General features: G+C 41.4%; 1 protein-coding gene across 2 annotated transcripts in view; it reads left to right on the top strand.

The window, feature by feature from the left end:
• Window positions 1-1074: 1074 nt before the first annotated feature.
• Window positions 1075-19806, top strand: part of LOC132891707 (prostaglandin F2 receptor negative regulator-like) — a 40683-nt gene continuing 21951 nt past the window's right edge. The window contains exons 1-6 of one of the 2 annotated variants that reach the window (XM_060929569.1): window positions 1075-1459; window positions 3369-3740; window positions 6943-7356; window positions 8115-8498; window positions 9968-10387; window positions 14772-15176. In XM_060929569.1, the coding sequence (XP_060785552.1) occupies window positions 1408-1459; window positions 3369-3740; window positions 6943-7356; window positions 8115-8498; window positions 9968-10387; window positions 14772-15176 (2047 nt within the window). In that variant the 5' untranslated portion in view covers window positions 1075-1407. The remainder of the gene's footprint in view (window positions 1460-3368; window positions 3741-6942; window positions 7357-8114; window positions 8499-9967; window positions 10388-14771; window positions 15177-19806) is intronic. The other variant, XM_060929568.1, reaches the window with a different exon arrangement.

Raw genomic sequence — 19806 nt, forward strand, 5'->3', positions numbered from 1 at the left:
AGTGATGCAGTTTTATCCATTCATTATCTGTAGCTGCTTATCCTGTGCAAGGTCGCAGGCAAGCTGGAGCCTATCCCAGCTGACTATGGGTGAGAGGCGGGGTACACCCTGGACAAGTCGCCAGGTCATCGCAGGACTAACACATAGAGACCTACGGTCAATTTAGAGCCTCCAGTTAACCTAACCTGCATGTCTTTGGACTGTGGGAGAAACCGGAACACCCGGAGGAAACCCACGCAGACATGGGGAGAACATGCAAACTCCATGCAGAAAGGCCCCCGTCAGCCACTGGGCTCGAACCCAGGACCATCTTGCTGTGAGGCGACAGTGCTAACCACTACACCACCGTACCGCCCTGATGCAATCTCATATCTTCAGGATCCCCGGTTCGATCCTGAGCTCAGGTTACTGTCTGTGTGGAGTTTCTGTCCATGTCCATGTCTGTGTAGGTTTTCTCCAGGTTCTCTGGTTTCCTCCCAAAAACATGCCAGTAGGAGTGAATGTGAGTGTGAGTATGCATGATGCCACTTCAGGGTTTGACCCTACACCACGCCCAATGTTCCTCCTGGGATAGGCACTACGAGCCCCTCTCCAGGATTGAACTCAGGGTGAATGAATGAATGAATAATTCTGGGAGTGGTAGTAGTGTCATTGGTGCAGGAAGTATGAGTAGAACCATGACTCATAATGCAAAATCTTCTGAGCAAGCATAAAATAATTAATTGAAGCTATTAAATAAGACATTTAAGTCTGGCCTTTCAGACTTTGAGCCAATGACAGTTTGTAACAGGGCAGGGTTTTTTCACTATCTTGTATAAAACTGTTACTATTCAAGCTGAAATCGTGACTGGATCCTGTCTTTCCTGTCGTCAAAGATGACTCATTGTGTAGTGTTCAATGGAGAAACGAAAAGCGAAGTTGGAGCGGAGCTAAAAACGTGCACAGCGTCTCCAGACGTTTGGTGTTATTCCGGCAGAGCGAATAAGCAAGCATACTGCGCATGCGCATGCTATTGCTCGCGAACGGTTCGTGCCTGGGGCGCGGTGATTCACCTGCGGCGGATAGCACGCGCTGCCTCAAGCCGATTCTCGTCCAATTACAAAACAGCACCGAGATCTCACTTCCGGGCGGAGTGGTTACGCCTCACACGTAATCTAGTCAAGGTAATGAGCATGAAATATGCGCGAAGGTTAACCGGTGGGACTTTTGCGTTTGTGCTGTGAAGGAGATTTTTTGGTTTACGGTTCCTGAAGAAGTTCAGAGGAGTTTGCGGCACCGAATCTGTGTTTTGTTGTGAGTGACCGGTTACAGGAAAGTCGAGTGTGTTTCTGCAGGACAGCCACAGAGCTTCCCGCGGTTTGGTTCACAAAGGCGATCCTGTGGGAACAATTTAATCTCCTTGTCAGGATGCGAGAAGAAAACGGAGCTTTTCATCTCTTCATTTTGTTCGTGGTGTTTGGTAAGTTGACCAGTGAAGTATGTTCTTTTCTTCCTCTGGTGTATATGTGTTTAAAGGTTGTTTTATTAATAGTAATTTAAAAAAAAAAAAACACGGTGGCGGTTCTTGGCCTTATTTCCCCTCAGTCCGAGCCGAGGGAAACGGCAGGGTACTGATTGCTAAGGTGATTTTATGAGACAAACTACCAAACTGTTTACTAACTATATACCACTAGAAACGACATGTAGGATAAAGGGTCTGTGTAGGTGAATTAAAAGTTGTGTGAGAGTCCAGGGAAAGTTGCTCTTGGCTTATACACAAGTAAAGTGCTTAGTGTCAGTGTGAAGTGGTTTGGAAACAAGCCAGAATGATGTGAAGTAGCTGCCTGGGAACTGGACAGAAATGAACTGAATCTAACATGACTGTGGTCTGAGTGTGTTGGGTTTATAGTGTAGGAACTAGTATTTAGTTGATTGTGTATCACAATAAGGCTTTTTTTTTTTGTCAGTTTTGATTCTGTGTTGACTAACACTTCAGCTGTTTCCTTGAGTTAAACTCTACTTACCAGGAAAATTACACACAACCCTTTTTGTTCTCCTCCATTTCATCCCACTCTTGGTTTTTATCAGATTAAATTTAATACTTTTTTTGGTGGGGTAATTTCATACTTCTCTAGCTTTTCTTGTTCTTTCTGGGCCTGTTAGTTACATAAATTTTGTGTGGGGTGTTGGTTATGACTTGGCTAGGAAAAAGGAACTGGGAGAAATAAATTTGTTTCAGTAATTAAAATTCCGCCATATTCAGATGCACTAATCAGATCCTTCCTCGGACTTTTATTTGGCTTAAATCTTGTTGCTTTTGTTGTTGCTTTTTCATTTTAATCTTGATTTATCAGATCGCTTTGGCTTGAAACATGCTGCCAGTATAGGTGGAGGTAAGCTTTGACTTGTCTGTGCTTGCTTCTGTTTTACTGTTGTGTTTTTTTTTTTTGTTTTTTTTTGTATTCCCTTCTTTTCAGAAACAGCCTCCAGGTTATCATGTTACTCAATTGTAGATTTATTTAATGTTATTAGTTTCCATTCTGTGGCTTCCCTGCTGCCTGCACTTGTTTATAACTCTCTTAACTGTGCAGTGAAAAATATCTAAATATTTAGTATAGTGACTTGTGTTTCTTCATTCAGTCATTAGAGCAGGATGAGGACCAAAGAAGGCTGTTTACAGTGAACGTTTCCATAAATGGTGTGTGTTTCAGTATTTGGCATTGAAATGATACCTCTCACTTCTGGCAGCTACTTCTAAAGTGCCAGCTATAGGCCTTGTTGTATAGTGGGAATGGGTATTTGTACAACTATTGTCTTTTTTTTTTTTTGCATTGCACTTTCAGTCCCTTTACTTACCAATAGATTGGGTGGCAACCCTGTGGCACTTTCTTGGAATTTCCACTTCATTTTATCCATTGTAATCTGCTGCTGTGTACTGTGAAGGGAGTTTGGGCACGAATAGGATCAGTGGTGGTGGGGGAAGGCTGGGTGGTTGTTGCCACTGTTGCCAATTAGCTGTCACTATTACCCTATTTTGAACAACTAGGTTTATATTTTTCACCATGTGCCAATGTGGTGTAATTTCATTATTAACGTAGCTAACTGTGTTTATGTAGTTCTGGTGGCTATAGCATATGTACAGAGGCTGAAGATGGGACCACAGGAACTGCATAGCAGTGGAAATGCACTTTGCTCTTAGAGTCCTGGCTCACAGTTGTTCTGCAAAATTTCTCATTCTTTTCGTAGGAGTTGTTTAGAATGACTAATTTTTTCCCTGTGTTCTTTCCACCAATACTAATGTGTATAGGTAAACAAAGCTCTAAGATGGCAGTAGAGTGAGAAAGGGGAAAACTATGTACATGTAAATAATTTACATAACTCTGTTTTAGCTGTGCTGTGTGAGAGCAGAGTGGTCAAAGTACCTACTGGTCCACTGGTGCGTGTCGAGGGCCAGTCTGTGTCAATCCGGTGTGATGTCTCGGACTATGAAGGGCCACCTGAGCAGGATTTTGAATGGAAGCTCATGCTGAATAGTGAAAACGGTATCCAGCTCATCTCTACTTTTGATCCTGCATACACAAACCCGTCGATGAAGGACCGGGTCAAAAGTGGGGACATCAGCATTAAGAAACTGGCAGATGATGCAGTAGAGCTGACTATAAGAGAGGTCAGGGCCTCAGACAGCGCAACCTATCGATGCAGCACGCCCAGCACTGATTCGTTTGTCAAAGGGAACTATGATGCAGATGTGGAACTTAAAGGTGGGTTATTGTACTAACTTTACATTATTGATTTTATTGTGCTATTTTTATACCATAAAACAAACTCAAATGGGGTAATGATGCCATCTCATCTCATTATCTGTAGCCGCTTTATCCTGTTCTACAGGGTCGCAGGCAAGCTGGAGCCTATCCCAGCTGACTACGGGGAACTAACTGCATGTAATGTTTATAAGAGAGATATAAATTTGTCCTTGTTTAGGAATGATGATTTCCGTGATCCCGGAAAATCACAGCGGAAATCGCTTATCCAAAACGGAACTGCCATTCTGAAATGGAAAACGAGTTTTTGTCGGCATCCAATTTCAAAATTTGAGAAATTTAATCCATGCAGATATACAGCGAGGGTTTTTTTTTTTGTGGGGAGGGGGCAAAAAGAAATCGAATCTTGGCATAAACCGGGTTGTCAGCAAACTTTCAACTATCACCAAGTTGTAAATGATGCAAGGTTTTATGCTCCGTGTGCACGCTGATTGAATAAAAAAGACACCTGGGGATTATAAGCAGGAACACCTCCCCGCAGAAAATACAAAGCAGCTCACAATGGTGATATTGAGGCTTGGTTTGGGTAAATCCTGCTGAAGCGGTCTTCTGTCTGTTTCTTCATCAGTTGGCAGTTCATGTTCATTGCTATTTCTGTGACTTGAGTACTTTGTGGATTTATGGTGACGTTTTTTCATGCACATGCAGGGCTCGACATTAACAACCAAATGTTAAATCTGCATATGCCTGTCCAATGGGACAAGTTGAATATTTGCTGAAAATCACCATTTTTACAGTAATTATTCAAGAGTTACATCAATGAAGTTCCAACAAATCTAGTTCGGTCATCTCAGTGATGCGGCTGTGTTATGGCCCTTTTCCACTACCCTTTTTCAGCTCACTTCAGCTCGCTTCAGCTCACTTCAGCCCGACACGGCTCGCGTTTCGACTACCAAAAACCAGCACGACTCAGCTCGTTTCAGCCCTGCTTAGCCCCTAAAACTCGCACCGTTTTGGAGTGGGGCTGAAGCGAGCCAAGCCGTGCCGAGTGAGGCTGGGGGCGTGAGCAGACACTCCCCTGTGCACTGATTGGTGAGGAGGAGTGTCCTCACATGCCCACACACGCCCCGCGAGCGCGCTGGGATCTGTAAACACCGTAAACCCGGAAGGAGAAGAATTACGAATTACGAGAATTTCTGAAGCCTTATGCGCCTCGCCTCATCTATATGCTCTTGCCAGTATCTGTTCGCGTTGTCGGTGACAACAAGCCACAGCACCAAGACCAGCAACACTAACGACTCCATGTCCTCCATGTTTATTGTTTACTATTCGGGTCGTGAGACTACCGCTTAAAAGCTCACTGATGTCACTGTTTGCGCTGCTTAACGACATCACCTGACGTCCACCCACTTTCGCTAACTCCACCCAATGTGTCCACCCACTTCCAGCCAGTACGGTTCAGCGCGGTTGTAGTCGAAATGCAACTCCAACAGCCCCGCTCAGCCCGACTCAGCACGGCACGGCTCAGCCCGACTCAGACGCGTTTGTAGTGGAAAAGCGGCATTATTGTTTACGAAATTCTGGGTAAGCTGAGTACTGTGTGTGTGTGTGTGTAAAAAAAAAAAAGAGAGAGAAAGAAAGGAAAAAAATTAACCACATCGTAATATCAAATTATAGATTATTAGAGTTTGAATTCATCGATCATTATCAAATGGCGATCAATTCTTCGATCATTATGAAATGGCGATCAAATACCTCAATAAAATAAATATCTGTGGCGAACTATCATTCGGCCATTCATTATATTTTTCTTTTGTATCATACACATTAACCATCACAAATGTCATAAAATATTTTGCAGGAATTTTATGACTGTGCCAAACTCACTTATGGTTTGTTTTCATTCCCTATGTGATTCTGTCACCCTTCTCATGCCCAACTTGTTTTCTTTCGGTTTCGTTTCTTTAAATTAATTTTTATTCTGGTTTTATTGGATTAATCAAGATTTAACTTTATTTCATCCATAAGCTTTGAATTTGGGTGAGTCTGATGCTTGAAATTGCACATCAGGTAATGGGTTATAACAACACTTGCACCATAATGGGGCATTGGGTAGTTCTTGTTTATTGTTAAAGTTTGAGTTTTATTGAAAAATTAAAGATCATTAAAGCATAATGATTATCATAACTACCTGTTTTTTGCTAAATTTTGCTAACCACTTTCCTTTTGTTAAACTAGTAAATACATAGTAATAAGGTTATGGTCAGGATAACTGAAAAAATCTTGTTGCTTGTCCAATTGGACAGGTGGATCAAAAAGTTAATGTCTAGCTCTGACATGATGTCTTATTTCATTTTGATGTCTTTCAGTGGAGGTGATGCCATACATTTCTTCAACTTCTTTTTCTCACTCTCCCAATTTGAACCTTAAAATCTAATTATGGAGAAATTGAATAAAAATGTTATTGCTCAAGTTTTGTTTTTATGGACTGTATCAAACTATGGCAAAATCACAAAATGGAATTGGCAATTTTCTGAAATGGAAAATCATCATCCCTACTTGTTTAGTCAGTTGTGAAATCTTTTTAAATCCATCACAACTTCTGGAGTTGTGAGCTATTTATGGGTTAACTTAGATTGGGGCTGTGACCCTTATTGCAACAGGAAATGGCATTGAGTTTTCATTCCAACTCAATGACAGAGGTTAACTGAGACTTCATGACGCACTCCATGAATCTAAGGCTTCATTAGGATTTGCACCACAAGTATTCATTCAATTTGTATTCTGTTATATGCTGTAGATGGACTAAATGTGTCTTTAATGGCGTGGAAAGATGTTTTATTTTACTTGTCATATACGTCGAAACACACTGGGCCTGGATAGAGGTTAAAATGTGAATTATTTTGTAGAGTTACAAAATAATGTTCCATATTGAGATATGAAAATTAAATGTACTACATACCTTGTGACATGACATCCCAGTAGTGAGGGAGTGCTTTCTCATCAGCAATCACCAGAACATAAGAGAGAAATCAGATTTGCTTAACTACTGTATATCTTTGAAGTAAAATAATTGAACTAGGATTTACCATATGCTCCAGCAAAGTTATTAGTAAAGTTTATTAGTTAAATGTGTGACTTTGTAAATTCTAATAGACTATCAAGTTGAAACTACAAATGAATTGTAATTATTTTTGTACAGTTATTGGTGACTCTCTAAAAGTGGCTCCAGCCATTTCTCAGCCAACAGTCTCAGAACACAAGTCTGTGACACTGCAGTGCAACATCACTCGGGCCTACACGGCACACACTTCGCTGTCTGTCACTTGGTCTGTTAGAAAAGGGGATACCTCACTTGACCTCTTGACATTTGGACCGGAAGATGGGATGAAGGTGGGACAAGTCTTTGCACAGCGTTATGCAGATGGTGAACTCATCTTGGGGCTCTCTGGTGGTGGCAGTTATGCCTTGGTCCTGAAGGGGGTAAAACCAAAGGATCAGGGTGCATATGTTTGCACAGGCAGAGAGTGGACGAGGCAGCCTGGAGGAGGGAATGATTGGCAGAAGATTCTAGAAAGGAGTGAAAAAATGGGGACACTTACAGTCACACCCTTGGGTGAGTAACACTGTGAGGTTTTGTTTGTTTTTTTTTCCACAAGGTTTGAACTGAGAAGAGAACAGGTTGCACTGTTTCATGGCATTCCAAAATGGTGCTTGTGAGGTCAGCTGCTGTGTTTTTTTTTTTCCCTCCTTTTTTGTACTTTAAATGTACAGTCATAAGCATTTCACTGTATGCCATGTTTGTGTGAGATGCAAATAAAATTTTGAATTTGAGTCATTGGTTGAAAAAAAATACATTATTAATAATAAATGTAAATTTACATATGGAGGATATTGTGAAAATTTAACTTAATGATTGGCATTCTGGCTGTCACTGCTTTCCCATTAGTTTAGCAACTAGTATTTATTGTAGAAAGTCTTGGTGTGAGCTACAGTACCCAATGTTGGACCTATCTAAACTTCAACCAGAGGGGAGAAATCAAGAGCTTTGTAAATCCTAGCTATAATTATGAAGCACTATGAACAAAGACAGTGTGTGGGAATGCTATAAGAACAATTCAAAGTGGGTGTTTTTTTTTTTTGTTTGTTTGTTTGTTTGTATTATTTATTTATTTATTTTTTATTTAAAACGCCCCTGCATTTACAGGCATTCCAAGTAGTACACACTGCATCCCAGCAGTGTTGACATAGAATAATCCAGTGTTCTCAAAGATGTTGCCTTGATTTAATAAATAAAATTCAGGCTTTATTTCTCATTCAAGCATCTTTTCATTTCCAGCACTTTGTAATGGAGTTGCTTCTCTGTTGTTTTAGCCCAGTCTCTGGTGGTTTCTATGGAGAAGAATGTTACACTGAATGTGGGAGACAGTTTGAATCTGACCTGCTCAGTAGCTGCTGCTGGCCTGCTTTCTCTGGGCATGGAGGTAATCTGGTTGGTCAAAGAAAGTGATGGTTCAGACAGCCAGCGAGTGTTGCTCCATGTTGGACGAGATGGCCAAGTGCTGATTGGTTCCGAGCTGGTGGGCATGAGCAGGGTTCAGCCAGACACGTTCAGGCTTCTCCTCCCCAAAGTGCAGCCTTCAGACTCTGGCCTGTACTCCTGCCAGGTGAAGTGCTGGTTGCCACAGGGCAGTGGAGAATGGTATCAGGCGGCTGAGAAAACCTCTGATCTTATCCAAGTTCAGGTGACACAGCTAGGTAAGAAGAATTTAATGAGTTTGTGGGGTTTTTTTTTTTAAACTTCCTCTGTCCCACTGAATTCTGTTTTTCCTATTCCTGTTCATTCTCCTTGCTCCAGCATTTTGTTTACAGCAGTGTTCATTTGTGTGTTTATCTCAACAACTGTCTCATCACATACAGTTCTACTTTCTGCAGCTTGAACATTTAAAAACATTGTGCATAATAGGAAGTGTCCAGACAAGCCTCATCAACGGGCTGCATAGTCACACTAAATAAACCTGTTAGTCCTCTATGTGGATTGAAAAAAGTATGTGAGTAGGTGATTGTGTCTACTTTTTGTCCAATCTATCATTTTATGTTAAATAGTTTACTATTTATCATATATCAGCAAAATGAAATCGAACAGATGTAATTTTTTTTTTTTATCCTTCACACTGTGGAAATAAATCTTTTGCATAAGATGTATTTTTAAATACCTTAACACTCACGGCTAAGGTGTGTTTTCACCTCTTATGTCATCAAGCTGCAAACTGCCTGAGGCTGCAGAAAGCCCCAGGTATTACCAGGAAGTTTTTTTCCCGTTTTTGGATTTTGTGCCATCTCTATCTTCTGTCTGGAAGATAAAGAAAACAAACAAAAGCATTATAGCACTAAGTTTCAACGGTCATGTAACGTTTAACTTTTATAGTAGATGTTGTTACAAAATTGGAAACTGATGGGGAAAACCAATAAGATTTGCCCTTGGTTAACTTGAAGTTTCTGTTTAACTAAATTGCTGTTTATTTCCATATTTGGTTACGTGTTTTTATTCTACACTGAGCCACAGTTTCTGCCTGTGATCCCAGTCGTAATGGGCCTTTGCTTAATGTCACTTGATTTCTGTATGTGCTTTTATCTCTTGCACACCTGCCTATGGTGAAGGTTAGAGGAAAGAACGGTACAACTACTGTCACAATCGGTTGGTTCCTCTTTCCATCTATAGAAGGAAGTGTTCTGTGCTGTTAAGAGCTTTATTGTACTAGCTCCCTCTCAGTGTTATCAGTATTGATGAGTTTTAAATGCTCTATGAATGTCTGTCTGTTCTACAAATAGTGCTACGTGCTCAGACTTTATTGTGCTTAAACATTAAATACGGTATTTTATTTATTTATTTTTATCAAATGCAAAAGGAATAGCACTTGTTTTTTTCCAAAAATACAACAGTAGTTGAGGAGAATAATTTGTGTATCTGTGCTTCTGTACACACGGCTGTGAATGTGCAGAGACTGAACTTTGACAACTGGAACAAGAGAGAATGTTAATCCTTTATGTTCTTCTACCATAAGACTGTTTGTTTAATCAGAGGCCAAGTGTATGACAGCACCTACCTTTCTTATTGCAATGGCAAGCAAGATAAGCAGATGTGGACTTTTGTGAAGATATGGACATGGTTACAGGTTAATGCTTTTTAATGACGCATTTTTTTTCCCTTCATTTCTCTATCACAGAACCAGAATTTAAAGTGGGTCTCACAGCTGTTCAGATCCCCCAGTTTACAGATGACCCCACTGAGCTGGTCTGTGAGGTGACCGATCTACTGAACATGCAGGACAGTCGTCTGAGTGTGACCTGGTCCTATACCAACATGCCGGAAGCCATCTCTCAGACCGTAAACACCATCGCTTCCATAGATCATCGTGGGGTACTCAAACCAGGAGATTTGTATCGGCAGCAGCTGGATAGCGGTAATTTCGCAATGACTCGCAGTGGTCTGAGCACATTCAGACTGCAAGTGCTGCACACTCAGAACAAGGACATGGGCAATTACACCTGCAGTGTGGCTGCCTGGACCCGTGGCCACCAGGGAGAATGGAGCAAGGCTAAAGAGCTTAAGTCCATTCCTGTCTCAGTACAGTGGTCCTCTAAGAGTAAGCACGAGTTCCTTTTTCCTCTCTCTGTGGAGTTGGTCATTTCAAACTGAATCAAAGTAAAGCTCTTAACATAAAGATGAGTTATTTCCTTAGCTGATTTAAGTAGGAAATCTGCTAAGCTCAATTCAGTTTTGTTAGATCTTTACGGACCTAAGATATTTATGATTTTTGGAAAATGCACAAATATTAAAGCAGATACGCAGAACCTTTTTATTTTTAAATAAATTTGAGTGGATAGTATCTCCATCCTTGACTCTTGTATGCTGCATAAATGGGAATTAAAAAATATATATTTTTGAGAGTTAAAATCGACCACAAAGTTGGCATTCAAGTTGCCCCACTGAGCCAGCCCGCCTTGAGTGCGTGACGTCAGAGCGGTAACCGGTTTTAAGGCCGAGGCCTTTGACAGCTATAGATCAAAGTCATATAAATAAAAATTTATAGTGAAAGTAAGAAATACCGTTCCGACTTGCTCAACTAAGACTGATTTGACTTCGTTGATTGTGGGTTGACTCTCATTAAAACAGGATAGGCGTTATCACTTATGCAACAGACATACATGCATGCATTTTCACTGATAAAACGTAAAAGGCTAATTAAATAATCAGATGAACTGAGACAATCACATTCTGAAGCAAATTAATTAATCTTATACTGGTAACGTAAATACACAATACAAGTTACATGTACAACCGCGATTCCAAAAAAGTTGGGACAAAGTACAAATTGTAAATAAAAACGGAATGCAATGATGTGGAAGTTTCAAAATTCCATATTTTATTCAGAATAGAACATAGATGACACATCAAATGTTTAAACTGAGAAAATGGATCATTTAAAGAGAAAAATTAGGGGTTTTTTTTTTTTTGTTTTTTTTAAATTTCATGACAACAACACATCTCAAAGTTGGGACAAGGCCATGTTTACCACTGTGAGACATCCCCCTTTCTCTTTACAACAGTCTGTAAATGTCTGGGGACTGAGGAGACAAGTTGCTCAAGTTTAGGGATAGGAATGTTAACCCATTCTTGTCTAATGTAGGATTCGAGTTGCTCAACTGTCTTAGGTCTTTTTTGTCGTATCTTCCGTTTTATGATGCGCCAAATGTTTTCTATGGATGAAAGATCTGGACTGCAGGCTGGCCAGTTCAGTACCCGGACCCTTCTTCTACGCAGCCATGATGCTGTAATTGATGCAGTATGTGGTTTGGCATTGTCATGTTGGAAAATGCAAGGTCTTCCCTGAAAGAGACGTCGTCTGGATGGGAGCATATGTTGCTCTAGAACCTGGATATACCTTTCAGCATTGATGGTGTCTTTCCAGATGTGTAAGCTGCCCATGCCACACGCACTAATGCAACCCCATACCATCAGAGATGCAGGCTTCTGAACTGAGCGCTGATAACAACTTGGGTCGTCCTTCTCCTCTTTAGTCCGAATGACACGGCGTCCCTGATTTCCATAAAGAACTTCAAATTTTGATTCGTCTGACCACAGAACAGTTTTCCACTTTGCCACAGTCCATTTTAAATGAGCCTTGGCCCAGAGAAGACGTCTGCGCTTCTGGATCATGTTTAGATACGGCTTCTTCTTTGAACTATAGAGTTTTAGCTGGCAACGGCGGATGGCACGGTGAATTGTGTTCACAGATAATGTTCTCTGGAAATATTCCTGAGCCCATTTTGTGATTTCCAATACAGAAGCATGCCTGTATGTGATGCAGTGCCGTCTAAGGGCCCGAAGATCACGGGCACCTGGTATGGTTTTCCGGCCTTGACCCTTACGCACAGAAATTCTTCCAGATTCTCTGAATCTTTTGATGATGATATGCACTGTAGATGATATGTTCAAACTCTTTGCAATTTTACACTGTCGAACTCCTTTCTGATATTCCTCCACTATTTGTCAGCGCAGAATTAGGGGGATTGGTGATCCTCTTCCCATCTTTACTTCTGAGAGCCGCTGCCAGTCCAAGGCTACGTTTACATTAGACCGTATCTGTCTCGTTTTCTTCGCGGATGCACTGTCCGTTTACATTAAACCGCCGGGAAACGGGAATCCGCCAGCGTCCACGTATTCAATCCAGATCGTGTCGGCTCCGGTGCTGTGTAAACATTCAGAATACGTGGATACGCTGTGTTGAGCTCTAGCTGGCGTCTCATTGGACAACGTCACTGACATCCACCTTCCTGATTCGCTGGTGTTGGTCATGTGACGCGACTGCTGAAAAATGGCGCGGACTTCCGCCTTGTATCACCTTTCATTAAAGAGTATAAAAGTATGAAAATACTGCAAATACTGATGCAAATACTGCCCATTGTGTAGTTATGATTGTCTTTAGGCTTACCATCCTTCCACTTCCAAGTGGTAAGTGATGTGTGCTGGGATCACACACACAGCGGCTCAGTCCCGAATCACAGCTTGTTCACTTCACTCGCATGCTCTGTGAGCTGCGCAAGGCCGGAGTGCGCACCCTCCAGAGGGCACTCGCTGTTCAGGGCGGAGTGATTTGGAGCGCAGGATGCCTGCGGAGCCAAGCGTATCCGTGTATTGGTATTGCTGTGTGCACGCAAATTGTGTGTTGGTGTTGCTGTGTGCACACTAATCGTTTTAAAAACGTTAATCTGATGATCCGCTGATACGGTCTAATGTAAACATGGGCCAAGATGCTCTTTTTATACCCAGTCATGTTAATGACCTATTGCCAATTGACCTAATGAGTTGCAATTTGGTCCTCCAGCTGTTCCTTTTTTGTACCTTTAACTTTTCCAGCCTCTTATTGCCCCTGTCCCAACTTTTTTGAGATGTGGTGTTGTCATGAAATTTCATTTGGCATGAAATTTCAAAGTGTCTCACTTTCAACATTTGATATGTTGTCTATGTTCTATTGTGAATACAATATCAGTTTTTGAGATTTGTAAATTATTGCATTCCGTTTTAATTTACAATTTGTACTTTGTCCCAACTTTTTTGGAATCGGGATTGTATTAATCTAAATGCAGGTAAACAATAGCTTTTGTTTTGTTTTTGTTTTTTTTCCAAATGAGTCGGCGCTTACCCGTCTGTGTTCTCGCTTCTTGAAGGCCGATCTTGTGGCTGATTGTTTTGAAACAACCTGACTTTCAGTTGTTTGTTCAGTTCTCCGTTCATTCACTTCTTCCACGTAAGGGTGAGATGGCAGCAATATCCAGTTTAGAAATAAGACGGCTGCTCCACTCATTCACTCTATACTGTGTATTCCACCATTACTGCTTGGCTCAGGCAATTACTAAAACCTGGGACGAAACAGGATGTCACTGGTTTTAGCAACAACCGTGGGGAGGTCGCTGCCCGAGCGGTATGTCCCATCCCGGGTTTTAGCAACAACCCTTGGCTCACACTCCAAGAGGACTGGTGCAACTGAACTCACTTTAAAAAAAAATAAATACTTGTTGTTTTTTTTTTTAAATTGTTGGGACTGCACTCTCTCTTTTAGTACAGGCTTATAAGCAACACTCCTCAACCGATCAGAGGTTTCGTATGAGTCTTCGGTAAAATGTGCAGAGCAGAGGATAGACCACTTCGTAGTCGCCCAATGTGTCCTTGAATTTCTCACAAAACGTGTCCAAATCTTTGCAGTTTGAACATTCTTGGGCCATGAATGCAACGTAAATCCACCTTCTGTCATGTTGCTGCACCGGCCAGCAACACATCAACGTGGCATGGCGATAAATTAGCTCAAAATGGAGGATCGGAGTTGCAGTCAGCTCTGTGTTTTATAATATAGCAGAAATGGCGACGAGACCGATAGACTTCCTGCTGTGACGTTACAGACGTCAAGGTCGTTCACTCAGGCCCCTACCTATATAAATCACTTTAATTGTAAAAATTACGATATTAGATTTATTGTTAACGCTTAAAACTATTCCTGTGCCATTCTTGAGGTCTCAAGGTATTTATAAATGAAAGTGAGGCCATGACTCTGCGTATATGTTTTAAGTTCTTGCATTTTAGGTACTTATTTGCTTATTCGTTCCTCACTGCAGGAAATGCAGTCAAATCACCCAGGTCACAGTAATGGACATGAATGTACCCTGTGGTTTCTGTTTCATAATGCAATCATGAATGCGAATAAGTGGCTTTTGATTGTGGAAATAATTAGGTCTCCTTCGGAAGAGTTTAGACATACACAAATCTTTGAGAGTGGACAATGTCCATGTTTCATTCCACTAAGCTTCTAATTTCAGTGAGATGGAGTAACACTATTAAATTTGTTGTAGTGGTTGACAAGTCAGCAGTAGAACAAATTGACATTTGTAATAGGTTTGATTTTCAATTGTATTTTACTGTAGAAAGCAAAAGAAATGTTTGATCTTAACATTTAAACCATTGTTTGTTTGCAGCACCAGTGCTCAGTGTGGTAGCTAACCAAGTAAGAGGGGCCTCAACAGGTGGCTCCACATTTGAGATGAGCTGCCAGGTGACTGGTCAGAACATGCAAAACCCCGGATATTCAGTGCTCATCCGCTTTGAAGAGACAACAGGTGGAAAGTCACGTAAAGTTCTGTCTCTGACTGTAGACTCCATAATGCAGCTGGAGGAAGGAATAGGGCCCAACCGTGCGGACAGTGTGGCTCTGGAGAAAACCGGTCCACAAGAATACCGCTTCCGTTTGTATGGGGCTCAAGTCTCTGACCGAGGCTTCTACTACTGTGATGTGACAGCTTGGACACGTGATCAGAGCAACACATGGAACAGTGGAGTCAGTGCCGAGTCAAATAAAATACAGCTTGCTTTTTCCGACACAGGTATCTCTCTGCAAACATGATTTACATTTAGACTAGTTAAGAGGTTGCCTGAGTGTTACTGGTATTTATAGTTTATATGGTTATATTGTTCTCTGTATTTTGCATTGCCCGATTTAGCTCTAGATAGGAACTCTATCTCTGTGTCCAAAATCACTCACTGTATAGTGGACTATATAGTGAGCGCGCCATTTTGTAGTGTTGTGAATGTATATTGAGAATTACACCATAGTGCACTCAAAGTATCCCACAATGCATCATGAAAAGAAGTGTGCAACCAATGGTTACTAATCAAGCAATATATACCATCATGCATTGCGGTCTTGCTGAAAGAAAAAAAGTGTGCTGGGTTGAATGGACGGAGGAAGAAACGCATCATAAACGGACATTAAAGTACAATTAAAAATAGTAAGAGAATAGAAATAAGCTAATATAGAATAAGGCAGAAAAAATACAAGAATAAAAGCTATAGTACAGCGTGAGGAATTAATCACAAACCTCAAATTTGACTTAATAAAAGGCAGCAGCAAAGAAGAAAGGATCCAGCCTTGATTTAAAAGAACTGAAAGATGCAGCAGACACAAAGTACTTTTTATTAATGTGGGAAATGCGCTCAGTATAATATGCATTTATCACAAAAATACATGTATGTATTTATTTTGAAAACCCACCAGCCCACTGATCTGGCACATTTTAATTGTGCGACAGTAATGATGTAAATAACAGTGCGATGGAGTAGTGTCCGAAAGCGTTTTTATTTATTTTTTCATTTTACCAAGGAGCTCACTATATAGTAATTCCCTATATAGTGAGTAGAGAGTAGTGAATGATTTCGGACAAAGAGTATCTGCTGCTGTGCTTACAGCCCTTCAGTCTTGTGTATAAACACTTTTATTTATTTATTTATTTTGGGGGGGGGTATTTGAGTCTCCTCCTGGCAAAACAGAAATCCATTCAGGTTTCCAGCACTAAGTGTTTACCTGCTAATTAATGTGAAGCGAGGAACTGAATGACACGCCTTGTTTCACAAGATGTTTTAACACCTTATAAGTGATTCCAGGTCATGTTGGCCTCAGTGGTAATGAGCAGGCAGATAATGTTGCCAAGAGAGCCCTCACTAAAGAGGTATAATTGTGGTCAAAAGTTTACATACAGTGATATGAATGTCATGGCAATATTTTGGGCTTTCAGTAATTTCTTTGAACTGTTTTTGTGTGGCAGAATGTACAGCATACATCTTTAATTAAAAAAAACACTAGAATTTGGTGCACAAGTTTGAATTTTCTTTGGGTTTCTGAAATCAACATGGGGTCAAAAATATACAGCACACCTAATATTTGGGTAAAATGTCTCTTCACAAGATTCACCTTGACATTTTTGTTTACTATGAACAAGCTTCTGGCAGAATTCTGGTTGGATATTTCATGACTCTTCATGGTAGAATTGGTAGAGTTCAATTAAATGTTTTTCTTTCCATGGATTCGATTTATAAGCACGATCCATATGTTTTCAATAGGGTTGAAGTCAGGACTTGTTTAAGCTTAATCTGCTTTATCCTCCACAACCAGCTCTGATGCGTGTTTTGGGTTCATTGCCCTTTTGTAAGTCCCAAGTCGTGTTCAAGTTTCTGATGGTTTATGCCGAAGAATTCTGAGGTAGTCGTCCTCCTTCATTATTCCATCCACTTTGTGCAATGAGCCAGTTCCAGTAGCAGCAAAACAGCCCCAGAGCATGATGATCCTATCACCACCACACCACCAGCTGGTACAATGTCCCTCTGTACATGGTGGTCATTGATTAGATTAGATAAAACTTTATTGATCCCTTTGGGCGGGTTCCCTCAGGGAAATTAAGATTCCATCAGCATCATTACAGATAAACAGAGAAAAGAAATAGAGAAAACTTCTAGATAATTTATTTTAATTTAAGTATTTACATATACAAATATATAAAAAGAATAAGATATGGGGGAAGGGGGGCGGCGGTAGGAGAGATATTGGACTTTATATTACATATTGTCCGGTATCGCTTATTGTTAGGCTAGGCTACTGCTCCTTCCCATCCTCTGTCCTCCTGTTACCCCTCCTCCCCCCCCCCAGAGAGGAGTTGTACAGTCTGATGGCGTAAGGGACAAAGGAGTTTGAGTCTGTTCATCCTGCACTTGGGAAGGAGCATTCTGTCACTGAACAGGCTCCTCTGGTTGCTGATGACGGTGTGCAGAGGGTGACTGGCATCATCCATGATGTTCAATAGTTTGTCCATAGACCTCTTCTCTGCCACCATCACCAGAGAGTCCAGCTTCATGCCGACCACAGAGCCGGCCCGCCTGATCAGTTTGTCCAGCCTGGATGTGTCCTTCTTGGATGTGCTGCCCCCCCAGCACACCATGGTGTAAAACAGGACACTGGCGACCACAGACCGATAGAACATCCACAGGAGTTTCCTGCAGATGTTAAAGGACTGCAGCCTCCTAAGGAAGTATAGCCTGCTCTGTCCCTTCCTGTATAAGTGTTGTGGCCAGACAACTCAATCTTTGTCTCATCTGACCATACAGCTTTCCTCCAGAAGGCTTTTTTTGTGTCTGTGTGGTCAACTTCAAACTGTAGTTAAGCGTGAAGGAGTCAATTTTGGAGCAGGGGGTTATTTCTTGGATAGCAGCCTCTTGCGCTACGTTCACACTGCAAGGCTTAATGCTCAATTCCGATTTTTTTGTGAAATCCGATTTTTTTGTGAGGTCGTTCACATTAACAAATATATGCGACTTGTATGTGATCCTCAGTATGAACGAAAAGCGACCTAAAAGTGTTCCGCATGCGCATTGTAGGATACGACGACGTCACACGCAGTGAGCATGGCCAGTGTTTACGGAAGTAAAACCGCCCGGTTGCGGTATGACCCATCCAATCTAGCTTGAATAGCTGCATCCCCCCAAATGGAAATCAGCTCCCTAACCTCTGCGTCCTTCCATTGAGAAGATTCAGAACCTTCACAGCCCGAAGCGTCCCTCGCATTTACGTCATGCGCAGGGGCGCAGATACGTTTTTTGAACTGGGAGGGACAAAAAACTGGGGGGGACAAAGCTGCCAGCAAACCAACCCCAACCCCGATATGCCTGTCAAACTTGTTGTGGGTTACCATAGCAACCAAGCTCGAGCTTGCAACCTGTGCAGGCTGCGCAGCTCAACCAACCGAATATCAGTCTTTGTTTTGTTTTATGTGAATTGTTGCAACTATGTATACACTGCCGTGCACCTCAACAAACCGAATGGTAATTAGTCTTTTGATTTTTCCGTGAGGTTTGCCTTATGCAAAGAAAGACAGCATAGACGTTTTTTCCTCCCTATAAGTGGGGGGGACCGAACGAGGTGAATTTAAATCTGGGTGGGACGAGTCCCACCCTCTATCTGCGCCCGTGATTATGCGCCATGTTGTTACTTTTTTTTGAGAGACCCGCCGCCTACTTCAGCGCAGAATAGTGACGTTTGTGGCTTGCTGATGACGTGTAAGTCGGATGAATGCGACCTGGCGGTTCAGACTGAAGTCGCATATGAAAAGAGCGGATAGGAATCGGAATTAGGACCACATATCCAAACGGCCTGGGTCGGATTTGAAAAAATCGGATCTGTGTCGTTCATATTGTCAATAAAAGATCGGATACAGGTCACATATGGGCGAAAAGATCGGATTTGAGTCACTTCAGCCTGCAGTGTGAACGTAGCCTTAGTCCATGGTGATCTGAACTGTAGACAGTGATCCATCAGCTTCCAGTTCATGGCAGGGCTGTGCCATGATGGTTCCCAGTTTGTTCCCGACCATCCAAACCAATTTCCTTTCAGCTGAGGGTGACCGTCAGGGTTTTCTTGAAGCAAAGTGGCGTGGCAAAGTGCCTACACCTCACAATAACTTGGATACAATTGTTTGAACTGGTCTTGGAATTTGCAGTTGTTTAGAAATGGCTCCAAGAGACATTCCGGAGTTGTGTATATCTGCAGTCCATTTTCTCAGATCTGCACTGAGCTCCTTGGACTTTCCCATTGTATTGTGTTGGTCAATCCAATGAGTGCTGTAAACAAACCCTTTTTATGAAGGCACAGAGAAACTACCAGCTGTAGTCAATCATGATCATTAACAGACCTCGGCCTTGGCAAGATAAGACATTTTGGAAGTTTCAGCACCTCTGAATTAATAATCTGTGAGCATATGTAAATTTTTGACCCTGTATGTATAATTTTGACCTTGTGTTGATTTCAGAAAACCCAAAGAAAATTAAAACTTGTGCACCAAATCGTAGTGGGGTTTTTTTGTTTGTTTTTTTTTTGTTGTTTATTTAAGTAAAGATGTATGCTGTACAATCATTCTGCCACAGAAAAAGAACAGTTCAAAGAAATTACTGAAAGCCCAAATATTGCCATGACCTTCATATCCAAGATGACATTCATGTCACTGTATGTAAACTTCTGATCACAACTGTAAATGAATGTAAAATCCCAGCCTCAGATCTGCGCTAGCATCTTATACTTTAAGGAAGTGGCAGACTGAATGGAATGAATGTCCTGAAAACAAATTGTATGAAATCAATCCCGCCATCAATAAGACTCTTTTATTCTCATTTCAAACCAGACATGATCATGGT

Source organism: Neoarius graeffei, chromosome 9, assembly GCF_027579695.1.
Source record: "Neoarius graeffei isolate fNeoGra1 chromosome 9, fNeoGra1.pri, whole genome shotgun sequence".
In the NCBI taxonomy this organism is placed as follows: Eukaryota; Metazoa; Chordata; class Actinopteri; order Siluriformes; family Ariidae; genus Neoarius; species Neoarius graeffei.